General features: G+C 41.8%; 1 protein-coding gene across 3 annotated transcripts in view; it reads left to right on the plus strand.

Moving 5' to 3' along the window:
* Positions 1–27860, plus strand: part of TRDN (triadin) — a 124721-nt gene that overhangs the window by 60306 nt on the left and 36555 nt on the right. For all 3 annotated transcript variants that reach the window (XM_067466862.1, XM_060775211.2, XM_067466868.1), the window contains 4 exons: positions 1496–1555; positions 2338–2397; positions 15690–15857; positions 22651–22758. In XM_067466862.1, coding sequence (XP_067322963.1) covers positions 1496–1555; positions 2338–2397; positions 15690–15857; positions 22651–22758 — 396 coding nt within the window. The remainder of the gene's footprint in view (positions 1–1495; positions 1556–2337; positions 2398–15689; positions 15858–22650; positions 22759–27860) is intronic.

Below are 27860 nucleotides of genomic sequence, written 5' to 3' on the forward strand. Positions count from 1 at the left end.
AAAATGATCTGTAGTTGCTAATCCTGGAATAAGTTCACAAAAAATAGGTAACAAAAATGATGTTTATCATGCCACCTTAATTCAAGAAATGCAACATGTTCAGAGAAAAATAACTAAGATGGTAAAAGATCTGGAAACCAAACCTTATGAGGAATTGCTGGATATGTTTAGCTTGGATGACAGCCATCATTAAATGTTAGAAGGGATATCATGTAGAACATGGAACAAGTTTTTTTCCTGCTTGTCCAGAGTCATGGATGTGAACCAATGAATTCAAATTATATGAAGGAAGATTTTACATAACCCATAGGCAGACCTTTTTGACAGTAAGAACTGTTACACGATGGAATAGGCTGTGTGGATGGTGAGTCTGCTTCTTCAGAGGTCTTCAAATAGAGTTTTGGTGGCCATCACTCAAATCTTTAGTTGTGTGATAAAAGTTTGGACCAGATTATCCATGTGGTCCCTTTCAACTTGATGAGTGTGCATATTGACTAAATAGCATGAGTTTAGCTGACCTGCAGGTTAGCATCTGGGAAGCACTGCTTCTCAAGATCTTCAGGATCTTATAGGCTGCTTATAGATTTCAACTCCTTTGATGCATTCTTGCAACTATTTCTTGAAAAAAAATAGGTACATGAGCTTCCAATAAGGTGAGGAAAGAGAGTAAAAATAAAATGGAATCACGTCTTTGCACAATGTATTGCCTGAAATATCTCATACTATTGAACTGTATAGAGAGATCTGTTTTGCTGATTGAATTGTTCTGGAGCCAATTGCCACTGAAAATGCTGTTGCTGCTATAAAAGAAAGGCAGGATTTTTTTTACAATTGCCTTCACCATCTGCAGCCCACCAGTACCACCTCCCACGCTGTTCCAGAAGTCCATCAATGCTCTAGAGCAGATTTTCAGAGGACATAAATGGAGTGGAAGAGGGGAAATCAGCACAGCTTTCTCCCTCCCACAAAGTAATGTCTGTAAGGCCTTTTGTGAATTAACTGCACATAAAATTATCTAGACGCAGTTGTCTTTAGCATTTCTTCTGAAATTGATGGTCCTTTTTCAGATCAAACATTTTAAGGCAGGAACAGGAAAATTTTGGCTCTCCAGGTGTTTTGGACCAACTCCCACAATTCCTAAGAGCCAGTATACTGTTAGAAATTTTGGGAGTTGTCCAAAACACCTGGAAGGCCAAAGTTTGTCCATGCTTGTTTTGAGAAATTTTGAGGGAAATCTAAGCAATACTATCTACCAAATCTGTGAAATTGCTCGGGTTGGTTCCATTGACTCCTGAGAAACTTTGATTTAGATGAAACATTTGAAGGTTTTTTAAAATAATAGCATGAACTTTGAATTTTCAAAACCAGTAATGACGTGTGGCAACTTTTGCTTCCCATCGCAACTTCAGATTTTTCAATATCATAGTTAATACTGTTGTGTTTGTAATTTTACCTTTTCACTATCTTCTAATAATTATTTGCAATTTTCCCACAGAGATTCAGATAGACAAGGCAGAGAAAGAAGAGAAAACTGAAAAGAAGCCACCACCAAAGGGTAATTTTAAATATATACAAGAAACTATGTATTACATGTATTGTGGATATGTTTTGTCTGCTTTAAAAATGCATGCAAACTTGTAACCCTCAATCCTACTGATGCTCTCAATTAGAATAGGTCAACTGAATCAATTGTTGAATGATGAATTAGCATGTAAGTAAATTGATGAACCTGTTTGTTCATTTTTGACAATGTTTATTTTTATTAAAGTAGTTGCATCTGTTGCATGTTTTTAAAATTAAAAGATTTCTGAAAAACGGATGCACATTTTCTTAAAGTTATTGTTTTTTAGTATACATTCTATTGAGAAAGTGCAAGTTTTGTAATCAGATCCAAATAAAGTTCTTCTCAATATCTAGCTACCACTGCTTTAGGAATTCCTGCCTCATTTTCATTTTTAAAAAGTTTCCTAGCACCACTCACTCAAAAGAAGAATGAATTGTGATCAATAAAAGCATAACCATCAACTGAAGGCAATGCCTTACATACTGACAGAATAATTTCCATTCATTATTTCAGATATTATTCTTGCAAGTCACTGTGGATCTATTCACGGTGTATGAACAGATCCACATATGTATGTGAGGAATTACATTTTGCTATAAATATGTTGGAATCTGCTTTGAGTCCGTCCCTGGGGTGAGAAAAGCGGTATACAAGTTAAGCAAATAAATAAATAAATAAATAAATAAATAATATTGTACATTTAAGATTGCTTTCCTGTGATAACATTGATTTTCTTTCAATAATAGTTTGTTGTTTTGTTTACTTCTTTCCAGAAATCCAGAGAGAAAAGGCTGTAAAAGAAGAGAAAATTGAAAAGAAGCCATCACCAAAGAGTGGGTATTTCTAATTATTTTATTATGGTTAATTTCTATATATAAGTAGAAATGTGGAGAGCTGTTTGAAAACAGCTTTGAAAACACAGAGACAACTCGAAGCTGGATAGTACAACTTTATCTATCAAAAGATTATCGGTTGATCTAGCAGTCAGAGGCAACTATTAAGAAATGAAGCTATATAGATACACATGGGGAAACTGCTAATTTCTTTTCACTTGGGAAAGATTTCACACAGAAGCTGCCATTATCACTTTGTTCATAAACCCAATAATTGCTTAGGTTCCTTCTACACTGCTATATAATCCAGATTATCAAATCAGATAATCCAGATGTTCTATTTTGAACTGGATTATGGGTTTACATTGCTATTTAATCAAGTTCTAAGCAGATAATCTGGATTATATATGGCAGTATAGAAGGGACCTCTGGTTCCTTCCTCTGAAATATAGCCTACAGCGTGTGGTATCTTTTAACAGTCTCTCATCTAAGTAAAGAACATGGCTTTTAGGGTATTAAGGCCTATTGCTCAAGTTACCTACTGCCATTAGCAGTAGGGAAATAAAACCCTGACAGTACCATTTGAACTTACAGTAGCTATACTCTTTACTCTGCCATTCACTAGGACTTCTACAGGCGGATCCATTTGCCAGTGGCATCTGCCACTGCCTGTCACTGAGGTACTTGATCCTCAATGAGCTCTTGGCACTTGGTCAGAGAGGCCCTGAAAGTTGCAGCGATTGCAATTAAGTCCCTTAACAAAACTTTAAATATGTAGTGTAACAGGCAAACGACTGCTTATGCACTCCATAACAAATCACTACCACAACAAAGTGGTTGCCAGAGGGTCATATTTTGAATTTTTGAACAATTAGTCATTGCTTAGGCAAAATTGAATTTGATCCATATTTGATCATCTATACTGAACATAGCTACCTGGGTGTTACTCCCACGAGTTTCAGTAGAAAATACTTCTGAGCTGACATATAAAGCATTATATTTTAGGTATTTTAACATTCTGACTGTTGGTGTCTATGTTAATAATTACATGGACTCAATTAAGTTACAGAGTATGAACATAGAAAGTAAAAAAAAAACTCCATGATGTATTATGAACACTTTAAGCATGCTGACTTGTACATTTATTATTTATTTATTTACTTTATTTGTATACCGCTCTTCTCAGCCCTTAGGCGACTCAGAGCGGTTTACAACAGTTTAGATATACAGGATACAAAATCATTATGCATTTAAAAAACAAAAGCATCACAAGTCATTAACATCATTAACATCATTAACATAAGCATCAAACAACAATACATCAATATAACAAATCCATCTGGTCTATTCAGTGAAATCAGAATCCAAAACTCGTTATCCATTATTCCGTGTTCCAATAATCAGTTAATCAATCACACTGCTTAGTCGAAAGCCTGTTCAAACATCCAGGTCTTTACTTTCCTCCGGAATACCAGAAAGGAGGGGGCCGATCTAATATCTGCGGGAAGGGCGTTCCACAGCCAAGGGGCCACCACTGAGAAGGCCCTGTCTCTCGTCCCCGCCAGGCGTGCTTGTGAGGCCGGCGGGATCGAGAGCAGGGCCTCCCCGGATGATCTTAATGTCCTAACTGGTTCGTAGGAGGAGATGCGTTCGGACAGGTAGGTCGGGCCAGAACCGTTTAGGGCTTTAAAGGCTAAAGCCAGCACTTTGAATTGTGCCTGGTAGCAAATTGGCAGCCAGTGGAGCTGGCGCAGCAGAGGAGTGGTATGCTCCCTGAGAGCCGCCCCTGTTAGCAACCTGGCTGACGATCGTTGGACCATTTGAAGCTTGCGAGCAGTCTTCAGAGGCAACCCCACGTAGAGAGCGTTGCAGTAGTCTAAACGGGATGTGACTATAGCATGGACTACCGTGGCCAAGTCAGGCTTCCCAAGGTACGGGCGCAGCTGGCGCACTAGTTTTAATTGTGCGAATGCTCCCCTGGTCACCACTGAGACCTGGGGTTCCAGGCTCAGTGACGAATCCAAGATCACACCCAAGCTGCGCGAACCTGTGTCTTCAGGAGGAGTGTGACCCCGTCCAACACAGGTTGTAACCCTATACCCTGTTCGGCCTTGCGACTGACCAGGAGTACCTCTGTCTTGTCTGGATTCAATTTCAATTTGTTCACCCTCATCCAGACCGCCACAGCGGCCAAGCACCGGTTCAGGACCTGAACAGCCTCCTTAGTAGTAGGTGGAAAGGAGTGACAGAGTTGGACATCATCTGCATACATTATTTACATATAAGCTACATATTAACTGCATTAAAAATAATTGATCTACTTGGCCCTCTATATACATAGATTTTACATTCAAAGATTCTACAGTTTGAAGATATTTTGCCTTCCCCCTCCTCCTGGTCATTTTATATAAGGGGTTTTTGGAGCTCCATGAGCCCAGAAAACCAAGAGGGCACACAAAACCCACAAAATGACATGCTAGGAAGAGGGGTGAGGAGTGATTTTACTCCTCCCCCCTCCCCCTATCTCCTGGAGCATCATTTCTAGACACCAGGAGGACTCCAGCAGTACTTTAATGGCAGCCAGGTAAGTTGTTTTAATTTTAATGGGCTTATTTTGGGGGAGGGTCTGGGTGCCCTCCCTGAAGTTGCTGGGAGGGCATTTAGACACCTTCCCAAGAAAGTGCAGGTTTTGGGGAGAGATGTGGGCATTTAAACGCAAGCTGAAGTGAGTTTCTTAAATTCGGCGTGCATTCAAATGAAGTCTGAAAGTACCCTAAACTATGTGAAAGCCATTTGGTTATTGGGGAGGTGCTATCAAAGCAAGTATACTGTTGAGGGCCAGATGTCACTACATTGAGCATATCCTCATCACCTAAGGTGAATCACCTGATCCTAAGTGCTTGCCTAACTTACCTGGGTTGCACTCTGGCACGATCCTGCCAGAAGGCCATTCTGAGACTTTACCTCCCCTGTGCCAAACAACTTTGGAGAAGGAGACAGCCACCCATTTGAGCCTCAAGGTTTAACCTCCTTTCTAGCTCCCTAGACTATATAATCTTGAGGAACCAAACAAACTGCTACAGTTTATTTATTTATTTATTTACTGTGCTTATATACCGCAATTCTCAGCCCAAGGGCAACTCATTGCGGTGTACAACATGAAAAAACAAGTGCAAATTACAAAACATAGTGCAAAATAATCAACAATTCATCATTATCAGAAAAACATCTTATAAAAAATGTCAACATTACTACAAAATTTCTACTACATTCCGAATCATCTCATCGTCAACCCACAATCCGATATCATTTCCGTTGTTCCATTCCTATGGTCAAATTACCAGTCATTGCACTTCTTGGCCAAATGCCTTCTTAAATAGCCAGGTCTTTAACTTCCTGCGGAATATCATCAGGGAGGGGGCTAGCCTGATGTCCACGGGAAGGACATCAGTTCCCCTCAAGTTTTGCAATAACACATGTCTAAAAGACACCACCCTCCGAAATACCATATTCCCATCAGTGACAATATGGGGTAAGCAACCCCCCCCCCCCCATTAACGTATTTCTTTTTTAGGAGGAAGGATTCCTACTGGGCCCCTGAGGTAATTAGCCTAATGTTCATATTGAACCAAGGTTCAGGTGGGGGGCTGCTTGATGAAACAAAGAGGTTCAAGTGAGGGAGTGGCTGCCTGAAATAGCCTAAGCTATGTCCCTCATGCAGGCTGAGGCTGACACCACACCAGCCTTGTGAAAACAGGGCTGGCCTCCACCATGTAGGATTCAATAGGGGCTCTCCCCCCACTCCTGAGTAGTCTCTTTGCCTTGCTGTCAGGTAGTCTTAGGGCTTTAAATACCATTAACAACAACTTGAATTTAAACTGGTCCAGTGTGATCCTTTAAAAGCAGTGTCATGTGGTTTCTGGAGGGAAGATGTTTCTGTCAGCAATCTCACCTCTGTGTATTGCAAATAGCTGAAACATCTGAGTCATCTTAAGGGCCACATAGAACAAATTCCAGTAATCTGAGAAATGGGGTGGGGTGTTACCAGTGCATGAGTGACTTTGGCCAGTTTATCTTTCCTAATATTTCCCAGGCAATTGACCTAATACACTAACTGCAAAAGTATATTTTTCAATGACATTTACAACTCACTGAATTCATTGTTGAAGTTTGCTTATTTATTTATTTATTTATTTGGGGTTCTTGTACCCCGCCCTTCTCACCCCGAAGGGGACCCAGGGCGGCTTACAGCTGCAAGGCGCACTTAGACGCCTGCTACACAAACAATCATCATAAAAATATAACAGTACAAATTCCCACAATTCAACATTATCCAATAAAATCAGTAAAATGATAAAATCAGTAAAAACAATACAAACCTGGAACTTCCTCCTACCCATCAGTGTACAATTAACTCAAAGATCTGTTTTGGTTCCATTTCGACAATCCTGCCGATCTCACACATCTGATTGTCTTATTTGGTTGTCATTGTCTAATTGCCTGGTTGCCCAAAGGCCTGGTTCCACAGCCATGTCTTCACCCTCCTCCTGAAGGAGAGGAGGGTTGGTGCTGTTCTGATTTCCCCCGGGAGTGAATTCCACAGGTGGGGGGCCACCACTGAGAAGGCTCTGCTTCTCGTCCCCACCAGCCTCACTTGTGAGAGTGGTGGGGTCGAGAGCAGGGCCTCCCCAGATGATCTCAAACTCCGAGGTGGGACGTAGAGGGAGATACGTTCGGACAGATACACTGGACCAGAGCCGTATAGGGTTTTGTAGGTTAAGACCAGCACCTTGAATTGTGCTCGGAATTGAACCGGCAGCCAGTGGAGCTGGCACAACAGGGGGGTGGTATGCTCCCTGTATGTCGCTCCGGTGAGCAATCTGGCTGCCGCACGCTGGACTAGTTGGAGTTTCCGAACAGTCTTCAAGGGCAACCCCACGTAGAGCGCGTTGCAGTAGTCTATCCGGGATGTAACAAGAGCGTGGACCACCGTGGCCAGATCAGACTTCCCAAGGTACGGGCGCAACTGGTGCACAAGTTTTAATTGCGCAAAAGCTCTCCCGGCCACCGCCGAGACCTGGGGTTCCAGGCTCAGCGGCGAGTCCAGGATCACTCCCAAGCTGCGAACCTGCGTCTTCAGGGGGAGTGTAACCCCATCCAGCACAGGCTGTAACCCTATACCCTGTTCGGCCTTCCGACTGACCAGTAGGACCTCTGTCTTGTCTGGATTCAATTTCAATTTGTTAGCTCTCATCCAGTCCGACACAGCAGCCAGACACCGATTCAAGGTCTGGACAGCCTCCTTGGTGACAGGCGGAAAGGAGTGACAGATCTGGACATCATCTGCATAGAGATAACACCGCAGTCCGAAACTCCGAATGATCTCCCCCAGCGGCTTCATGTAGATGTTAAACAACATTGGGGACAGAATAGATCCCTGAGGGACTCCACACGACAATGGTTGTGGAGCCGAACAGGTGTCACCCAGTAACACCTTCTGGGACCGTCCCTCAAGAAATGACCGGAGCCACTGCAAAGCAGTACCCCCAAGTCCCATTTCTGTGAGTCGTCCCAGAAGGATACCGTGATCGACGGTATCGAAGGCCGCTGAGAGGTCCAGGAGAACTAACAGGGACACACTCCCCCTGTCCAGTTCCCTGCGCAGATCATCTACCAAGGCGACCAAGGCTGTTTCCGTTCCATGTCCCGGTCTAAAGCCAGACTGTGCCGGATCAAGATAATCAGTGTCTACCAGAAATCCCTGGAGTTGAGCTGCCACCACACGTTCCAGGACTTTGCCCAAATAGGGGAGATTGGAAACTGGCCGATAGTTGTCTAATTGAGTGGGGTCCAGTGATGGTTTTTTCAACAGCGGTTTGATAATAGCCTGTTTTAGACTCGCTGGAATCTTGCCCTCCTGTAAGGAGGCATTAACCACCACCTTCACCCACTCCGCCAAACCCCCTCTGGCTTCTTTTATAAGCCAGGATGGACAGGGGTCTAGGATGCATGTGGTAGGCCGCACCTCTCCAAGGATCCTGTCCACATCCTCAAGCTGAACTAATTGAAAAGAATCCAACAAAACTTGACAAGCAGATGCTCTCGTTACATTCTCAGAGACTGCAGGTAAAGTGGTGTCAAAACCCGACCGAATCCGCCCAATTTTATCTACGAAAAATCGAGCAAACGCTTCACAGCGAGCTCCAGAGTTGTCAGGGATCTCGCTTTTCGGCGGATTTAACAGACCCCTGACAACTCGAAAGAGCTCAGCTGGACGATTCTTCGCAGATGCAATATTAGCAGCGAAAGATGTTTTTTGTGCTGCCTCTATTGCCACACCGTAGGACCTTAAGAAGGTATTCAGATGTGTTTGGGTTGATTTAGTCGGGTTACTGCGCCACACGCGCTCTAGCCACCTCTTCTTTCGCTTCATTGCTGCCAGCTCCTCAGTAAACCAAGAAGCCGGGTTAGCTCGGTTACTCGAGAGGGGGCGTTCTGGAGCGATTGTGTCGATTGCCCTAGTCATCTCGGTGTTCCAGTGAGAGACCAAGGCATCGACAGGGTCGCCAGCCAGGGAGGTGGGAAATTCCCCAAGAGCCGTCAGGAAACCACTAGGATCCATAAGTCTCCTGGGGCGGACCATTCTAATGGGTCCACCACCCCTGCGGAGGTTGGGAGGAGCAGTCAGTCTAAACCTAATCAGGTGGTGATCGGTCCATGACAAAGGAGCGATGGTTAGCTCCTCCACCCCGATACTATCACCCCATCCCTGCGAAAAGACCAAATCCAGTGTGTGCCCAGCGATATGGGTGGGACCAGATACTAGTTGGGACAGGCCCATGGTTGTCATGGTGGCCATAAAGTCCTGAGCTGCACCTGATAGAGCAGTCTCGGCATGAACATTGAAATCCCCCAGGACTATAAGCCGCTGGGAGCTCAACGCCATGTCCGAGACCACTCCTGCTAGCTCAGGAAGGGAGACTGTCGTGCAGCGGGGTGGTCGGTACACTAACAGAATCCCTATCCTGTCCCGGTCACCTAACCTGAAGCCGGCACACTCAAATGTAGATGATTGTGGGATGGGGCACCTGATTAGGGGAATACAAACCTTATAGACCACTGCCACTCCTCCTCCCCGCCCTCCGGGCCTTGGCTGGTGCTGGACAGAGTAACCTGGCGGGCAAAGCTGGGAGAGGTTCACACCTCCCCCCTCATCCAGCCAGGTCTCCGTTATACATGCCAGGTCGGCCTGTTCCTCCTGAATTAGATCTCGAATAATGGAGGACTTCCCATTTACCGACCTGGCATTGAACAGCACCACCCTTAGCCCAGAAGGACCACCATCCTGACATCTCAGTTGTATCTTGTCGGGAGGATTTTTTTTTGGAATCGCCAATATATTCCTATTATTTTCAGGCCGAATTGATTGTGAAGTTGTAATATGGGTAATCTTTGGGATTGCCAATGTTCTATTGTAAATTTTGGGCCGGATTTGTTTTTGTCTTACATTCTTAGAGCATTTTAGGTTTGCCAAATTATTGCTGAAAATTTTGGATCGGATTGAGTAGTTTGTTCTCCCTTTCCCGTATCTTCCTCTACCTGTCACCACCTCTATAGCAGCCCCCACACCCATAGAACCATCCGTCCCAGGGGAGTTCCCTCTCACTTCCTCACTTGCGGTATCAGATGTTAATGCATAATAATCATAACAGACATTGTTGTGGTTATAAAACTCTAAACCCCTAGGGTCCGCCCCATCCTTGCTTCCAGTAAAGTGCATTTGAGTAGTATTAACAGAGAGGACTATCAGCGTTACCAAAAATGACAACTGCGATGACATCAGGCGATTTTGAAATTCACAGTGCTGTAGTAAAGCGCTACAGTGCTATAATACCACACCTCACAGCAGCTTGTTGGCTCTGAACCAGTTAATAGCTTATGGCAACCCAGGCAGACTAAAGTGCAGGATTAAAGTGCTAGATTACAGAACTGAATGACTTTCTATGGCTCAGATTCTAGTGACCCATTTGGTCTCAGTGCTGGACTAAAGTGCTTAATAATTCAGTAGCTCAAGGTCTGTGCCCACATAGATGTCCCAATGTCATTCAACTAGAGTGGGCCAATCAAAACAAGGACCCCACTTCTAGGGCCCGTGGACAGCAAGCCGGCACCCCTTGGCCAGGTCCCTAGTTCTTCTTGGCCGTCCAGAGAATCTGATGGAAGTCAGAGGGAGTTGGTCTTATATATTGTGGGCAGTGACTCCAAAAGGTAGGTGTTATTGCACTTCCAGCCAGAGAGGGCGCTGTCGCGAAACAGATGGTAAATCACAGCAAGGACTTAAGGCCAGGTAAATCACAACGTTTGTCTAGAGTGCTGTAGTGCAATCAGTCTAGCAGCAGTAATGATGGTTTGGGACCAGGCAAAACCAGACGGATTAAAGTGCAGGCTAGCAGTGCAATGTTTGATATTATCTAAGACACAGTACTGATAGGGCCAACAAAATTAAAGTGCTGGGTTAAAGTGCTTAACAGTAATACTTGATATTATCTAAGACACAGTACTAATAGGGCCAACAGACTTAAAGTGCTGGGTTAAAGTGCTTTAACAGAGCAGTGCCCTCGTCGATTCCTAAAGTCACTCAACTAGGGCAGTCGATTCAAAACAAAGGACCCAGCTGCAGAGCCCGTGAACGAGCAAACCGGCACCCTCAGCCCGGACCCCGTATCTTCTCGACTGTCCAAGGAGAAGAGATGGTGCAGTTAGTGGGAGATGGTCTTTATAACGTGGGCAATGGCTGAAAAGCGTAGCACCATTTCCTGCAGCAGAATGGATAAATTGCTGTTCTTTACACCTCCCACCAGAGATGGCAGTGTTGGCAGATGTCGAATGTTCCTATGAATTCGATGGCAATGAATAGTATTGCTGTTATTTACACCTCCAGCCAGAGATGGCAGTGTTGGCAGATGTCGAATGTTCCTATGAGTTCGATGGCAGCAATAACAGACGCTGACCAAAACGCTGGATCCAGAGAGGCGGGTGGGCAGCCTCGTGGTGATGTAATGGAGACTCCTCTTCTGTAGGCCAGGCCAAGCCTCTTTTTGGTGGGCCCGCGGAGTGCTTCAAGCTTCGGCTGCCTCTGATGGTATGGGCCCGACAGGAAGGAGGGCCAAATGGAGGAGCGTCACCTCGGCAGGCCTGCGGTGTGTCTCAACTCCCCTGATGGCGGATGAAAGCTATTCGCAGGGGCTAGCGGGCATTTCTCCCCCTCCCTGCGATGTCAAAGGAGAAGCTGCCAGCCGGAGTACTGGCGCAGGAGTTTCCCTTGGCTCAGCAGAGGCAGCAGTCGACCTGAGCTCCCCCCGCCTCCTCCCTGATTGAATGAGGCAGATAGGCAGGGAGAGCTTCAATCTCTGCCAGGGAAGGAAGCTAGGACCCTGCAGAGGCAATACCAGGGTCCTAGTTATCAGGTAGGATATTATTTCTGAGGGAGCTTGCCGAGATGTAATGGCGGCGCTCTACCTCGTTGCCCCGCAGCCTCTTTCTCTTCCCTCAGGCCGATTTGGACCATTAAGGTCTCATTCAAGACCCCTAGTTGTTCCAGATCCAAATCTCCTTACACTGGGAGGGTTGGGGAATTGATCACCTTAGATTTCGCTCGATTAACTCCTCAGCTGGCACAGCTTGAGATCTTACAGCTGTTTGCCCACCGGAACCGGAAATCCACATACAATAATTGTATTGTCCAAAAGGTAGGAATACATAGCACAGAATCTCTTGAGTGCACTAAATCAGCTGGCTAACCAGATGGGAACATGGATAACTTTAGACTGTGTTGGCATGATAAACAAATATCCTTTTCTACCTCCAAATATAGGATGAGGGAATGTGCTAATTAGTCTGCCAGCCCTGCTGTGTGTGTTTTGGCATCCTACTCACAGCACAATATGTTAATTTCAGACTCCACGACAAAGTGACCACCACTTCGTCATGACAGGAAAGAACGGTGGCTTACGGCTATATGCTTATCTAGAAATGGCAGGTACTGCCAAAATAGAATGAACAAACATTTCTAATCTCTTTTTGGTCAGAATGCATATTTGTAAGCCATGGAAATGTGTCAAGATATAGGCATAACTATAAGATAAGGCATTACTTTGTTTGATTCTGCCCATATATCTGTTGCTGCTCTTTGATTTTAAACTAGATCATTGTGCTGGATTTTATTGCACTTTAATAGGGTTCTAAGCTGTATAAGTGGCTTCATTTATTTAAAAAACCCTCTAAAGCAGCAAAGTACACTAAAATGCCATGTGCCATTTCAAAGGCTAGACAATTTATTATAGCATGAATTTTTATCAGAATTGTCTATGGGGCCAGGACCTTGTGTGAAATAGATTCCAAAGTATCCAGGTGTGATACAGCTGAACCAAAATAACCTCTACCAGAAATGTTCCTTCTAGTTTGCAGAAGGTAATCTAGGAGGGCCTTTAGCAACAGTGGAGGGCTGTGTTTGTGAGGTTCTGACACCAGCAGTTTAAAAAAAATGGAAAAAATCTAAACATGCTATGGACACATTTACATGGGCCAAATGAGTCATCCAGGATGTGAATATGGCACATGAGGTCTGTTTGTGTTAACATGGCCTCCGGGGAAGGTCCAGATATTCCACAAAGCTTTGGAATGTGCCTGCATTTTCAGTCATGCCACTTCCTATTCAGCTGAAGCTGTTAACACGGCCACCCTGCTTTCCTCAGTTTGAGGACATGAGATGGAACCAATGTTGTCCCATCATGCCCTCCGGCCTGCTTAGCACCTATAGTGATGCTAGTTGGAGCAATGAGGTGAAGGAAATGCCAAAAGGAGAATGCCAAGCAATGATCAGCACTTTTTTGGTGCCAAGTGGGCACCGCAAAGCACAGTATAATGGGGGCAAGGTGGCATCAATGGTTCTGGTGCCATTGGGCAGTGTGAACACCATCCAGCAACTTGGGGACATGCAGTGTGGACACGCTGATCTGAAGTACTCACTCCACATCAGAATATCTATTTCTGATATGTGCCAATGCCCCATAGGTCCTTCCTCTATTGCAAAGTCCTAAGAAATGGCTTTGAATATCCTTCTTCTTCCTGTGTCTGGATTCAGCTGATCCACCATCCATTGCAAATGGATCAAAACCTGAAATGGACCAAAAGTAGACAATGAGGCCCAAAATTAGTAGTGCTAGCTTGACCTTTCAGGATTCCAAAAATTCAATCCAGATTTGAAGGGATTGTCATTAAAAAAAGAAGCAAGTCTACTTCCTTTCCATTTTAATTTAGGTGTAGTGGAAGGGGTGGGTAGGTTCAAAGTTTACTACTGTCACCCCCCCCCCCCCAACACTGACATAACATAACTCCAGATAGAGTTAAGCATTATTAGAAGAGCTGGGAGGTGCTTCAGGGAAATTGACATTCCTGACTCACATTAGAAATCAAAGAGAGACTGGAAATACAGTTCAGTTTCCTCACCTGTATAGTATTTTCTATAATTGCCCAACCTGTATTACAATTGCTACTGTAGAAAGGAATCATGCTAACATTTGAGAAAGTGCATTATTTTTTTAATGAAGGACTCATACCTGATGGCCTTACAGTACCCTCTGCTGTGGGGAGCAATTTCTCACATATGGTAGTTTCTGAAGACTTTATGAGCCTTTTAAGTAAAAAACATGGGTTCTAGCAGTGTAAGCCAGCAGCTGTCTGTGGGTGTTTATTCTGTATGAGGAAATCAGGCCATGAGGTATCAGTATTTAAAAATGCAATTCCTTCTGAATATGCAGGCTTACAAAGAGAACTCTCCATTGCTATTTCATCTTCACACAACTGAACTAGTTCCCCCCTCCCCGATATATATATTTTAAAATATTTTTATTAAGAATAGAAAGTTACTCTGTTAAGGTCAGACTTATAGAATAAACAGCTGCAGTGTAGAAACATGATTCCATTTCATGTATCATGAGCAGAATGGTCACATGGGAAAAGGAGGCAAAATCAGTCCTTCCATGCTTTCTATGACCAAAAGTTTATTCTTTGAATGTGATGTTTTAAAATGAGTTATTATTATTATTATTATTATTAATAATAATAATTTTATTTTAGGTATTTTTATACTGCCCTTCCCAACCCTGAAGGGACTTGGGGCAGTTCACAGTGTTGGCAACAATTTAATGCTATTGATAAAAACAGTATAAAACATCAAAATTGACCCTCCCCTGATAAAACATTAAACATTATTAAACACATTGCATAAAATAACATCACATATCACACAAAGACATAGCTGTTGTCTGTAAACATTTCTACAATGTCAGATTTCTGTACAACTGATAAATTCTGATTGGTGAGTCCTGATTGGGCGAAGCATGCATATACAGTACAACCCCCCTCAATATCTGCAGTTTTATCCTCACTACAAAACATATTTGCTCATGGAAGAATTTGTGAGCTTCTCTGGGTCCTCCAATGCTATTTTATATCATGCTTTTGGCCCAATTATAGTCAGAATATAGGATATGCTACTATCCACAATTTCAGGTATCCATGGGGGTGGGAGAATTTTGAACATGTCCCTTGCAGGTAAAGGGGTGCAATATACCATTCAACCAAGTGGACACCCATAGGTAACGGGTTAGCTAGTTTATAGAAGTGTTTCTACCTGTTTTGACCCTCAGTAGCCAAAGAGATTCCTAACCAGAAACAGCCATAGCTGTATTGACTGAAATCTCACATTCCTGGGCTCAGGCAGCTGAGGGACAAGGGATGGCAGTATTCTGTCATGCCCCCCCCCCCAATCTGTGTCATGGTTGTTGAAACACCACATCTACTTTGTTCTTTGGCACTCTGACTGCGGTCAGACAGAGTACTGGAGGGTGTTTCTCTTCTCCCAGATTGTAGGCACTCTGGCTGATGGCACCCTGAGCACTAAAGACAAGGTAAGTGTACTGTTGCTTCTGGTGGCTTATAGAGTGATTGTCCAGTGGTACTGAACCAGGTTTGGCATGGCTGGGTAGTCAGGACTCCCTACTGCCCCTAAGGTGGCTCAGGGAATCACTGTCTGGCAGCCATGCAGGGATGATCTCCAGAATCAGCTTGACATTAGAAATCAGTGCAAAAGGGCCTAGTGTAGAGTTCATTAACTATATTACTGATGCCAAGCTTCAGAATATTAGTTCAAAATTTATATCATTTCTATAAAGAATAGGTATTTTAGTGTTTCAATTATGGCATGAACAAGTTTCTCTTGATGTTTGTAGCAATTCTCAAAGAGAAACCTGAAAAAATAGAGAAACCTGAGAAGCCTGAGAAAGTGAAGAAACCTGAAAAACCCGAGAAAGCAAAGAAACCTGAAAAACCTGAGAAAGTCAAGAAACCTGAAAAACCAGAGAAACTGGAAAAAACAGAAAAAAGGGAAGTCCCTAAAGGTAAGTGATAATGGGAAGGTATAGTCTTAGTAAGCAAGTGTCTTTCTTATTTGCCTCTTAAACCATTGTTTATATATTTACAGAAGATTTTTAGTGCTGGTAGAGTACCACTAAGGGTTATTTTGTACCCAGAAATAAATAAATAAATAAATAAATAAATAAATAAATAAATAAATAAACATACTAATGATTGGCCAGATCATCTTTTCTTCTGTTTTATTTAAATATGTGTTGGAGATGCCAATCCAAGTTAGAAAACTGAATGTGACCTATATCAATTCCCCATGGCTGAAATCCTGCTGGTACCAATGGGAAGTGGATGCATCCTTTCTTTAATATTACATATATTTATGATCTCCTGTTTACACATACATCATGTATATCTGATACACACAGGTTTTTCATCATATCTAGAGATATGACCAAAAAACACTGGATATCACACCAAGTTCTACTTCAGAGCTGAGATAATCTCTAGGAGCAGATACCATATCCTTTGTACATGCGCAACAAGCTATACCACACTGCAGCGTTGCAGCCAAAAGTGTCATCCTGTCTCTTCCAGGGCCCTTCCAGACATGGCAGAAACCCAGCAGTAAGCAGGTTAAAATACCCTGCTTCCCGCCGGGTTTCTGTTCCCACCCTCATCCCAAACCTATGGCTTTCCCTTGAGGGGTGCCTAGATGCCATCCTGGGTAATCAAAGTTTGACCAGGATGGCATCCAGCCTCCCCTCCAGGTCACCATTTCCCATTTTTTAAAAAACTTTACTGGAGAAACCCTTTTGCACAGTACTCCTGACATGCAAATTGATGTGAGGAGGGCGGAGGAGGGAAATCCCTCCTCTCTCCCCCACCTCCTGATGTGCAACTTTTGTGTATCAGGAGGACTGAACAGAGGGGGTATATGGGATGCTGGAGAGGAAGGGCTGGTCATCCTCTTGCTTCTTCGGGCTCCAGGATACTGAAGAACTGAGATGACTGTGGGGATGAACCCTCAGGACTGCAGAAGCCAATCCCCACAGGCCCAATCCCTGTTGGGATAGACTACCGGGTAGTCCTGGGATGGCCCAGGGGCCTGTCCACACACCCATCTCACACCTCCTGGACTCCTGGATCCCAAAGATGCAAAATGGTGCCCATCCCCTTATAACCCCCCTCCCCCAGCCCTAAAAAATGGTTAAGAACTTACCGGGCCACCATTGGGCTTTGCAGCACACTTCCTGGAATGTACAAATTATGCAATAGAAAGCAAGGGGAAATCACTCCTGCCTCCCCCCCCCCCCCGGGTCTCCTTGTACATAATTGATACATTTCAGGAAGTGAGCTGCAATGACTAATGGTGGCCCGGTAAGTCTTTAACCATTTTAGGACTTTTTGGTGTTGCAACTCAGGGTAGTTTTCACCTTGCTCAATACACCAGCACACACCACAGCTGCAGTTTTGTAGTTTATTGAAAAAAAGCAAAATCAAAACAGAGAAATAAAGATGCAAAAGTTCAATGCGCAAAACAGAGTCTTAAATGCAAAGGCAAGGTTCCCAAGATCCACAGGCAAATAATATGAAGCATAATCCCTTAGCAATGGTCAAACAAGAGTCCATGGCAAACAGGTAAAAATCAGGATCAGAATCCCAGTCTCCAAGAAGCCAGAAGCGTTCCGCAAAAGCCAAGGCAATTCCACAGAAGTTAATGGGTAAGAAGCAACATTGGACTGACAAGAAATGCCTGTCAACAACATCATTAAATAAGCTTCCCTGACATGAAAACATTGCGTTGACCTTTGGCTTCCCTCTTGCTAGCAAGGCATGTGCTTCTGTGAACCCTTAATTGCAAACGGTCCTGTCTGCTAATTAAATCACCATTATCTTCAAGGCTATACAATTCCTTATCTCGGCCCAGCTGGGCCGGGTCACTCTGGGAACCAAAAGGAGTCTCCACCTGCACTTGTGGGATTTCATTGTCTCTGTCTAAAGGCACATTCCTTTCCCCAGGGAACAGGCTTGCTGTTTCTTCTTCAGAAGGCACACTATCAGCCCCGTCTGGAGAATGTACAGGAATCTGCAACCCATCAGCCTCCTCCTCATCCTGCAGAAAGTCAGGCTCAGGCTCAGAAGGCCCAGGCTCGGAAGGCCCAGGCCCAGAAGACCCAAACAGTTCAGTTTCAGACTCAGACTGAGCCACAACATTTGGGTGGCTTTGGGGGGGGGGGGTGGCTGGATACCACACTGGTAGTTACCAGGATGGTATGTAGCCACCTCACTGGGAAAGCCTTTTTTTAAAAAGGGGATGTGAGGACTTTAACCCGTGCTGAAGCAGGCTTTTTAAAACCTCTGACACGGGCTATAGTTAATAACTGGGGCGACCTACAGGGAGCGGTCAACCCCCCCTGCTTAAGGAGCTCCACTGGCTGCCATTTATTTTCTGGTCCCAATTCAAGGTGCAGGTTATCACCTATAAAGCCCTAAATGGTTTGGGACCTGCCTACCTTTGTGACCGTATCTCCCACCATGAACCATCTCAGGCCCTCCAATCTTCCGGGGAGACCCTTCTCTCACCCCTGCCAGTTTCTCAAGCTTGCCTAGTGAGTACAAGGGAGAGAGCCTTTTCCGCTGTGGCTCCCTGACTCTGGAACTCACTGCCTGGAGAAAATAGGAAAGCCCCTGCCCTAGAAATCTTCAAAAAGAACCTTAAAACCTGGCTCTTTCGCTGCACCTTTGATGAGTAGGTATGATTGCTCGACCTTAAAGCTTTGTCATTGGAGTATACGTCCCCTCCCCCTCATGGGAAAGCTTGATTCCACAACTCCCACTAAAATGAGCCCTCCTCCGTAAATTACCTGCTTCTCTCTTTTATCTCACCCAAATTTTAATTAGTTTTAATTACTTTGTCTTTTAATCACTACATGTAGCCCGCCCATTATTACTGTGCCTGTGCATATTGTAATTTGTATATTGTTATGTATTCATTGGTTTTATGTAACTATGATGTTACTGTTTATTGTTTGTGTTTTTGGTTTGTGTTTTTGGTTTTTCTTTATTGTAATTGTTATTTGGGCTTGGCCTCGTGTAAGCCACTCCGAGTCCCCATCGGGGAGATGGTGGCGGGGTATAAATAAAGATTATTATTATTATTATTATTATTATTATTATTATTATTCTATCTGGAAGAGACCTTAGACTCACCATAAATGTGCCTTCAATTCAGAAATGAATTGAATGCACACAACAACAAATAAGTAGCAGTTAGAGAAATATGCAGCTTCAAGAATGAGTGGTGGGGTGTTCTTACCTTTACTTTCTGCTCTCAGCCCTCCTCATGCATTTATAAAGGAGATTTAGGGTGATTTATTCTAAGCAATAGTAAGTCATAGCTGAAGGGAATATTTTTAAAAATGCATTCTAACACAGACAAAATGTTGTATGGCAAATGTCATTGTATGAGGGTTGAGAAAATTCAATTTCTTTATAAGACTATCCTTAAGGAAAAAGTATCTGGTTTGAATTTCAAGTCAATGGAAAGGTATAAAACAATAAGAAGAATAGATTCAGAAGGTGAATAACTTCCCAGTAAATGTCTATCAGTTGATTTGATAAAACAAAAGAGAGCTCACATTTTGGCATGTTTCCCATAGTCAGTATACTATTAAGCAAATTTCGGCATGGGGCAATCATGCTTGCTATATGTATTGTCGAAAAGATCTCACAACCTTTGAGGATGCCTACCACAAATGCAGGTGAAAGTCAGGAGAGAATGCTTTGAGAAGATGGCCATACAGCCCAAAAAACCTACAACAACCTAGTGCCTGCTATGCTTTTCCTTCCCAGAGAGGTCAACACATGTTGAAAAGGCTGATTATTTTTGGCAGAATTTTTTGACATTAACTACTATTAACTTAAAATCCTGGCCTCCAGAAAACCCTCCCCACTGAGAAAACAGCATGGTGTTTTCCCACCACCATGACATAGTACAGAAGACTGTTCATTAAGGATAACAGTTATTGACAATATAAGCTACTTTCCTGAATCAAGATCTGATTGAAATTGATTGAAGTCATCTCAGAATAAGTTGGCCACTGTGCTGCCTTTTCTTTTCATTGCATTTGCCTCATAGATATAGAAGGCATTTATCTCCTGCCCCAAACATATAGCCTTCCTCAGTGAGCAGGAAAAATAAATCTTTCATTTATAGACAAGATTTTGAAACAAATAGAGACAGTCATTGCAACTATGTAAAGAATGTTCACAGATTTTCTCATCCTTGATGTGAAATGATATCATGACTCATTGAGATGCATCACTGGATTGCTTTAAACATTTTCTAAATCAGAACTTTTTGCAAAAGAATGTTTCAGTAAAAACATTGCCTGACATCCTGTTAGTCATAAGTCTGTTGTATGACATTGCAACACACTTTTTGCATCATAATGTAAGTCAAAAATCTAACACAGTTACCAAAAGACCAATGGTCAAAAGTCCCACCTCCTCTTACCTTACCTGGTAAGCCATGTAGTTCTCCCAACGTAACTATTTCTGAGTTGCCAGAGTGTGGGGGATCGGCAATGACACAGTTTATTTTCCTTTAGCTTTAAGTACTATGCGAATATCATATGTCAGTGCTTCTTTCAGCATATCCAGAAAAAGGAAAATAGCTAAATGTGTCACTGGTCTCCAACAAGCTAGAAATACTCATGCTGAGATATGCGTTAGGGATCTACAGCTTGCAGAGTAAAATTGTGGGATAGCATTTGGTAGATATCTCTATTGATATATAAATGAGACTTCCATATGTTTTGATGCAGGAACTTGACCATTGTGTGTGTTTATTTGTGCAAAAATGCTTTTATACAGAAAACTATTTTTCACACAAAAGACTGCTTTTTGTACCAAATAGAAATGTCTCTGGAAGCTCCTAAAATATGAAAAAATGTGCAAAACCACTAATTCAGTGAAAGTAAAAGGGCTGGAATACTACATATACCATAATGAAATATGTTAAATATACATTGCTAAGTGATGTACATACAAGTATAAATGCTAAGTGACATATGCAATTATGCTAAATATAGATTTTTCCTCATTTATCTCTTGTCATTAATGAGTTGCACCCAGATGTAAGCATATCATTCAGATTATGGAAGAAGAATTCATTGCCTCTTTTGCTGCCTTTGACTGTCTGGAATTAGTACATAAAGGGCTGTGGACCCTGTTGAATGGAGTAGGATTTGGCACAGAAAATGAGGACTCCCTCCTTACCCCTGGAATAAAGGAATTTTATCTCAGTGGAACCCTTCTGTGTATCTTGAGGTCCACTCCATTGACCTGAGCGGCTTATGTATGGTTACTTAAATCTTTTGGATATTGGTGTTCTTCCATAGCAATCCATAAAAGTCCTAGTCAACAAAACGTTCAGCTTTTGCTTTACACATAAACTTAAAAAGGAATCAACTCTTTGGCAGTTTAGATAGGTTTCCCTCTTTTGCAGAGATGTGAAGAATGTTTATGAAATTTCCATCTCTAGACCAGAAAGGGTGCTTTGATATGTCATCCCACAACTTTTCCACCACTAAATGACAACAAAACAACAAGTATGTATGTGATGGGTTTTATTCAAAAAAAGTTTGCTTGTTACAGAAACTGACTTATGGAAAGAGTGGGTGGGGTTTTTTTTGGGGGGGGGGTTGATAGATGAAATGTTTTTCATCATTCCTAAATTTTAAAAAAGTAATTAAAATGAGCAAAATCTGTTGAAACGGTTGAAAAGCTTTGAAAATATTAATTCTTGTCACATGTTTCAAATGGCTGGCATGCTTATTCCAAAGTGGAATAGACTGCCCAGTGTTTTTGTTAAACTGGAGATTGCATTTAATATGTATGTCCTGCTTCCCCCATCTATTTCAAGATAATTTCTGAAAAGATTAGCAGCAATAGGGGATGGGGGGGGGGGCATATGAAGCCTTTCCCAATACATTATACTCTTCAACAAGATTGGTTTGTGACCACAGCTGCTATTAGCCATGTGCCTTGGGTCCATTCACTTCAATGGAAGCTTTCATCCTATATCCTTTCATCCTTTATAAAGACCAAGGTGTTGCATTTGTTCTGGCTGTTAGGCAGTTTCTGCTGGAATTCTTAATTCCCTCATCTGCCATGGATATTTTGTGGTTCTATGGTTATATACATTTAAAAAAAAATTCTGTGGTTATAATTCATGAAATAAAACTGACAGTTGGCAGCCCTTTTTTGTCAAAATGTTTATGACAACCCCATGCATTGTCAAGACAGTTTGTTCTAAATGGCAAACAAAAGTAATTAGATTTCCCTTTATTTATATTTTTAAAGGAAAAAAATCACCAGGTAGGGTCAGTTGTTGCACAATTTTCATTATAGTATGACTCCTCCCCTTTCCTTTATCTGTGAGGAAGCCTATTTAAATGATGGATATCTGACCCAAAAATAACACAGTCATACTGGAGGACCTAGAAAATGTCTAGAAATGACATACTGTGGATAAAGGAAACTGCAGATAGAGGTCATACAGACATCGTCTGTACTGTCATTATAATGGAATCATATACAAGAGCCACCCAAATGAATAGATAGATACCTGCAGGGGTGCTGATAGAATGAAACATGTTTTGACAGATATATATGAAATGTGTTGGATGTATTCCCTGGCGATTCTGAGAGTTAATATAAAATGAAACATCCCAAAGTGGAAGTCCCATGTTGCATTCCTGACAATAGTGGGCACACATTTTTTTAATATCATTCTTCAAATTGCTTATTTTCTTGTAGTGGTACACAAAGAAAAGCCGGAGCGACACGAAAAACCTGAAAAGAGAGAAAAGCCTGAAAAGAAAAGCAAGCCTGAACAGAAAGAAAAAATAGAAAAGAAAGAAAAAGGTAAATATAACCAAATTTTCAGTCAGATTCAAATCCTATTTCAGAGTTCACCAGGTTGTCTTGGACTATCACTCATTCTATTGAGTTCTTGTGAAGATGAAAAAGATCAATGTATTTGGCAGAATGAAGTATGTTACTGCTTTTAGGAACAGACTTATTTAGATCAGACAAATTAAGATGATGATGATGATGATGATGATGATGGTGCTTTATTTGGTAACTGTTTTCACAACTCAAGATTCAAAATATCAGTAAAGATACTTGGAATCATGTCTGACTTGAAGACAAATGTCTCCTGCATCAAACATATAGCCATGATGTCATAGTTATGCTTTAACTCCAACTCCACACTCTGAACCCAACCTTAAAAGCCAATCACCTGTCCAGAGAAATTTGGATTTGTGTTGCTGCTAAGCAAGGCACCCCAAGATCACAGTGACCTCCCAGCACAATATTACAGTGATAATGTAATGAAGACTTGTGATGGGTCATCTCAAGGTGCCCCTACTTTTGTGTCATCAGCTAGTGAGAGAAACTACTCACACCACTCTATAGTAGTAGTGTTCAATCTTTGGTCTCCCAAGTATTTTATACAAATACATAAAGAATACAAAAAGGGGGGAGGGGGAGGTAAGGGAAACAAGGGAAGCATGACTGTAGGAAAGGGGTAGGTGTTTGTCTGTACCTGGAAAAACAGCTGTGAGAAAACCTTTTTTCCAAAAAGTTTTCTGAACATCATATAGTGGTTGTTTTAGACATGCACATTATGCGATGTTTACAGTAAATGCTACAGAAGATGCTTCAGTTGTACTTCTTAAAAAAGGAAAATCCGCCTGTTTAGCAAACCTTACAAATGCTGAGGTGTTATCATTAAATGTTTGATTTCTATACCTATTTTATGTTACATATCCAGAGTCACATAAAAATTTGACCAAAAGGCGTTCCAAGTGGAAAATTTTAAGAAGCCCTTATTTAGAGTATACCTGACAACTAGCAAAGGTGATTATCCAGCTTTGAATCTTGGGGAAGGTTTATTTGATAACGAAAATGCTGGTGAAGGACACTGTGAAGTAGTGGTTAGAAGTATAATGAGAATGGAAAAATCTGATGAATATCAGGAAGGAGAGCAGAGAAAGCAGAAGGCAGTGAAACCAGGAAGTGACATAGCTAAGTTTCCTTTGTCTCTTGTTGCATTTCCATGGCACTATAATGTGAGAAAATTCTGTGAAAAATATATAGCCATATAAACTCAGACAGTTATCCAATTATATATTTCTCACTTTATGACCTTCATGCAAACTTACGAGCCTGAGTATATTTTTAAATAACAAAATACCAGACTGTACATTTATTAAATATGTAATTGGAAGCTAGTCTGGTTTCCTGTTTGTTTGAGATGCTAGTCTCTTTTGCAGGTCAACCCTTTGGGTCATCTCTTGCATGACAGATTAAAATAAAGCAATCCTGGAGATAGAATTATCTTCCAAGTGATAATGATATTTTAGCTTATCACTTTTTTTTGCTCTCTTTGGAATGTGGGACACACCACAGCATGATAAACTGTGGTGTTTTCACAAGGCATCACTTCCTTCATCACCAGTTTGGAAGGAAGACAGGATCAACCAGTGGTAGTTGTGGTGGTGGTGATGATAATGATGATATAAAAGGTTCCATTCTATTAAGGTCTTTGAGAATCCCTGTGTACAAAGAAGCAGATTCATTTATAAATGAGATCTAGAGATGAGACCACAAAACTGTTTCAGGGAACTATTTAGAAGGGGTCTTGTGCCTTCAGATCTTTTGCACTACAAGTCTCACCATGCCAAAGCTGAAGCCAAATGATAGTAAAGTAAGCCCAAATGGGGTAGTGGGAGGAGGAGAGAGAAATTGGAGCGTTTTAACAGCAATGGATAAAGTTGGATGCCCCAAAATTAATCAGAACTGTTCAGAAAATATGCAATTGTTCACTAATTTAGACGCTTTGTATTCAGGTGAAAAGATATAGAGGGTGACCTCCACTGTTTTCAGATTTTAAAATGCACATGTGCAAAACTTAAATTTTCATCTAGTTTCAAGTTTTAAAAAATTTGGAGCGCAGTGAGGTGAAAAAAATTGGAACATTAGCTTTAATTAAGTAAGATAATGAGCCAGCATGGCTGCAACAGAGTCAATAGCCAGAAAAAGACCAATTAAATTAGTTATTACCTAATTGTTTGTAGATAATGTTGTGCTAACTGTTAACTGTATAATTCTTTAGGGATTTGAATAATAAATCACAAGTTTTCAAGGCAGATGCACACCGTCAATCATTTTTAGACAGATGACAACACATACATACACTAAACTAGTTCAGGAGGTATAAACATTTTGATTTCCTATGGAAAATATTAAAATATATTATTAAAATGCATTGTTTAAGAAAGGCAAAATGCACTGAAAATGTTTCCTGCATGCATCCTATTAGAATGAACAGGAAATGGGACAGAATATGACCTTTGAACTTTGGCTCTTCATTTGGAAAATGGAATTTCTTCCCATGATTCTTGCAAAGATTCCCCAGCAAGGAAAATATTCCCTTTCCAAAGACTTTAAATATAAATAATGCATTCAGCAATGGAGATTATAAATCAAGCAATACACAATAATAAACAAGCTCCCACTATATATTCACATTAAATTTTATATGTATGATTTCAGTAGTAATTTTAATCATTTTGAACTGCATCCACATTTGCAGAAGACGCCTAAAGCATATTTGTTGTTGCTGTTACGTGTCTTCAAGTTATATCTGATCTATGATGACCTTAAGGTGAAACTATCACAATATTTTCTTGGCAAGATTTGTTCTGAGCAAGGCTTTGTACCCTGGTCTTCAGAGTCATGGTACAATGCTTAAATCACCATACCTCACTAGTTCCAGCATATCCAAGTAACAGTTTCCATATCCTCCTTTTTCCAAAAATGTATTCTTAAGGATCCCTAATTTGAATCAGATCTGTAAAATTTTCTTTGGGAAGAAGGGGGTAACACTAGTGGACACAATTATATTAGTAGAACACTTATTTATTTATTTATTTATTTATCGTATCAGGAGCACCAGACAGTTGTATTAGATTTTTAACAAAACAAACAAACAGACAAAACACAACGTTTGAAAGCTTGGTAGTTGATTAAATATCTTTTGACCAGTATCTGGCCACTTGGAGTGCCTCTGGTGTTGCCGCAAGGAGGTCCTCCATTGTGCATGTGGCAGGGCTTAGGTTGCATTGCAGCAGGTGGTCAGTGGTTTGCTCTTCTCCACACAACATGTCGTGGATTCCACTTTGTAGCCCCATTTCTTAAGATTGGCTCTGCATCTCGTGGTGCCAGAGTGCAGTCTGTTCAGCGCCTTCCAGCTCGCCCAGTTTTCTGTGTGTCCAGGAGGAAGCCTCTTATTTGGTATCAGCCATTGATTGAGGTTCTGGGTTTGAGCCTGCCACTTTTGGACTCTCGCTTGCTGGGGTGTTCCAGCGAGTGTCTCTGTAGATCTTAGAAAAATATTTCTTGATTTAAGTCGTTGATGTGCTGGCTGATACCCAAACAGGGGATGAGCTGGAGATGTCACTGCCTTGGTCCTTTCACTATTGGCTGCTACTTCCCGGCGGATGTCAGGTGGTGCAATACTGGCTAGACAGTGTAATTTCTCCAGTGGTATAACGCGCAGATACCCCGTGATAATGTGGCATGTCTCATTAAGAGCCACATCCACTGTTTTAGTGTGGTGAGATGTGTTCCACACTGGGCATGCATGCTCAGCAGCAGAGTAGCATAGCGCAAGGGCAGATGTCTTCACTGTGTCTGGTTGTGATCCCCAGATTGTGCCAGTCAGCTTTCATATGACATTGAATAGAACACTGACTTTCACCCATTATGGTTATTCTATGAAATGGCCATAAAAACAACACCGATCTCCCAAGCACAAAATCCACTTGTGTCCTGTTTCCAAGGTTGATGGATGATAATAAAAGAACTAATTATATTGTACTTGCCTGCAAAGAAAATGACTTGCTTAAGGCAAGTGGACATATGGTATTTGCAGGAGCACTTACAGTCATTTTTCATTTTAGTGTATTGAATTTAAAATTTCCTTGGGGCATAATCATGTTTCAGTATTTGCAGCAGCAGGTTGGGGTTAAAGTTCACACCCTGCAAGGAAAAGAACACTCGATTAACTAAGCTACTATTATTTGTAACTTCAGCTGATAAGCCAAGCTTTAAAGGAATTGCCAATTGTTGTGTCAGGTTTTGTGTGTGTTTTTGTGACAGGGATATTTTCATCTATATTGATGTTGTGTTGATCTCTGAAAGCACAAAGAAACTGTTTAATTTCTGCTTCTTTTGAATCTTTCAACCCCAAAGCGTTAGCACACACCTCCGGCTGCAATTCTTATTATTCCATGCATGTGCATGAAGGAACTCTGGCGGAACATAGGAAGCTCTTAATGCTGTCACTACAGTACTTGAGGAAGAGTCATCCTATTGTAACGGTCAGTGTGTTGGACTAGGTTTCTGAAGACCAGAGTTTGAATCCTCATTCAGCTGTGTAAACCCATTGGGTGACCTTGGGCAAGTAGTATCTTTTAGCCTCAAGGGAAGGCTGTAGCAAACTTTCTTCGAACAAAACTTGCCAAGAAAACCCTGGGATAGATTTGCCTTAAGGATACTATAAATCAGAAGCATATTAAACGCACATGAGTGAAGTAGAAGCAGAATTTCTCAAAAAAGAATGAGTGTATGAACATTCACAGACCATTTTACTAGAATATCAATATTGTTGTACCTTCACATAATAGGATGGCTGAAGACACATTTGTCAGAAATATGTATATTACCATGCATAACAGAATAAAAAACAAAACCCCAAACAACCACTGCCATATTGCAAATGAGAGGAGTTTTCTGAAAGCAAGTTCACATCAAAATGGGTTCAACCAGAAAAGTCATAATGGTGTGTGGTGTATCGTTTGTGGTGCTAACAAGGGAGTTGTGGAATAAATGCAGATCAGAAATATATTTTCCCAACCCACGTGTAGACGGGTCCCATGTCTAGCAAATTCATGGCC

The sequence above is a fragment of the Anolis sagrei genome, chromosome 1 (assembly GCF_037176765.1).
Source record: "Anolis sagrei isolate rAnoSag1 chromosome 1, rAnoSag1.mat, whole genome shotgun sequence".
In the NCBI taxonomy this organism is placed as follows: domain Eukaryota; kingdom Metazoa; phylum Chordata; class Lepidosauria; order Squamata; family Dactyloidae; genus Anolis; species Anolis sagrei.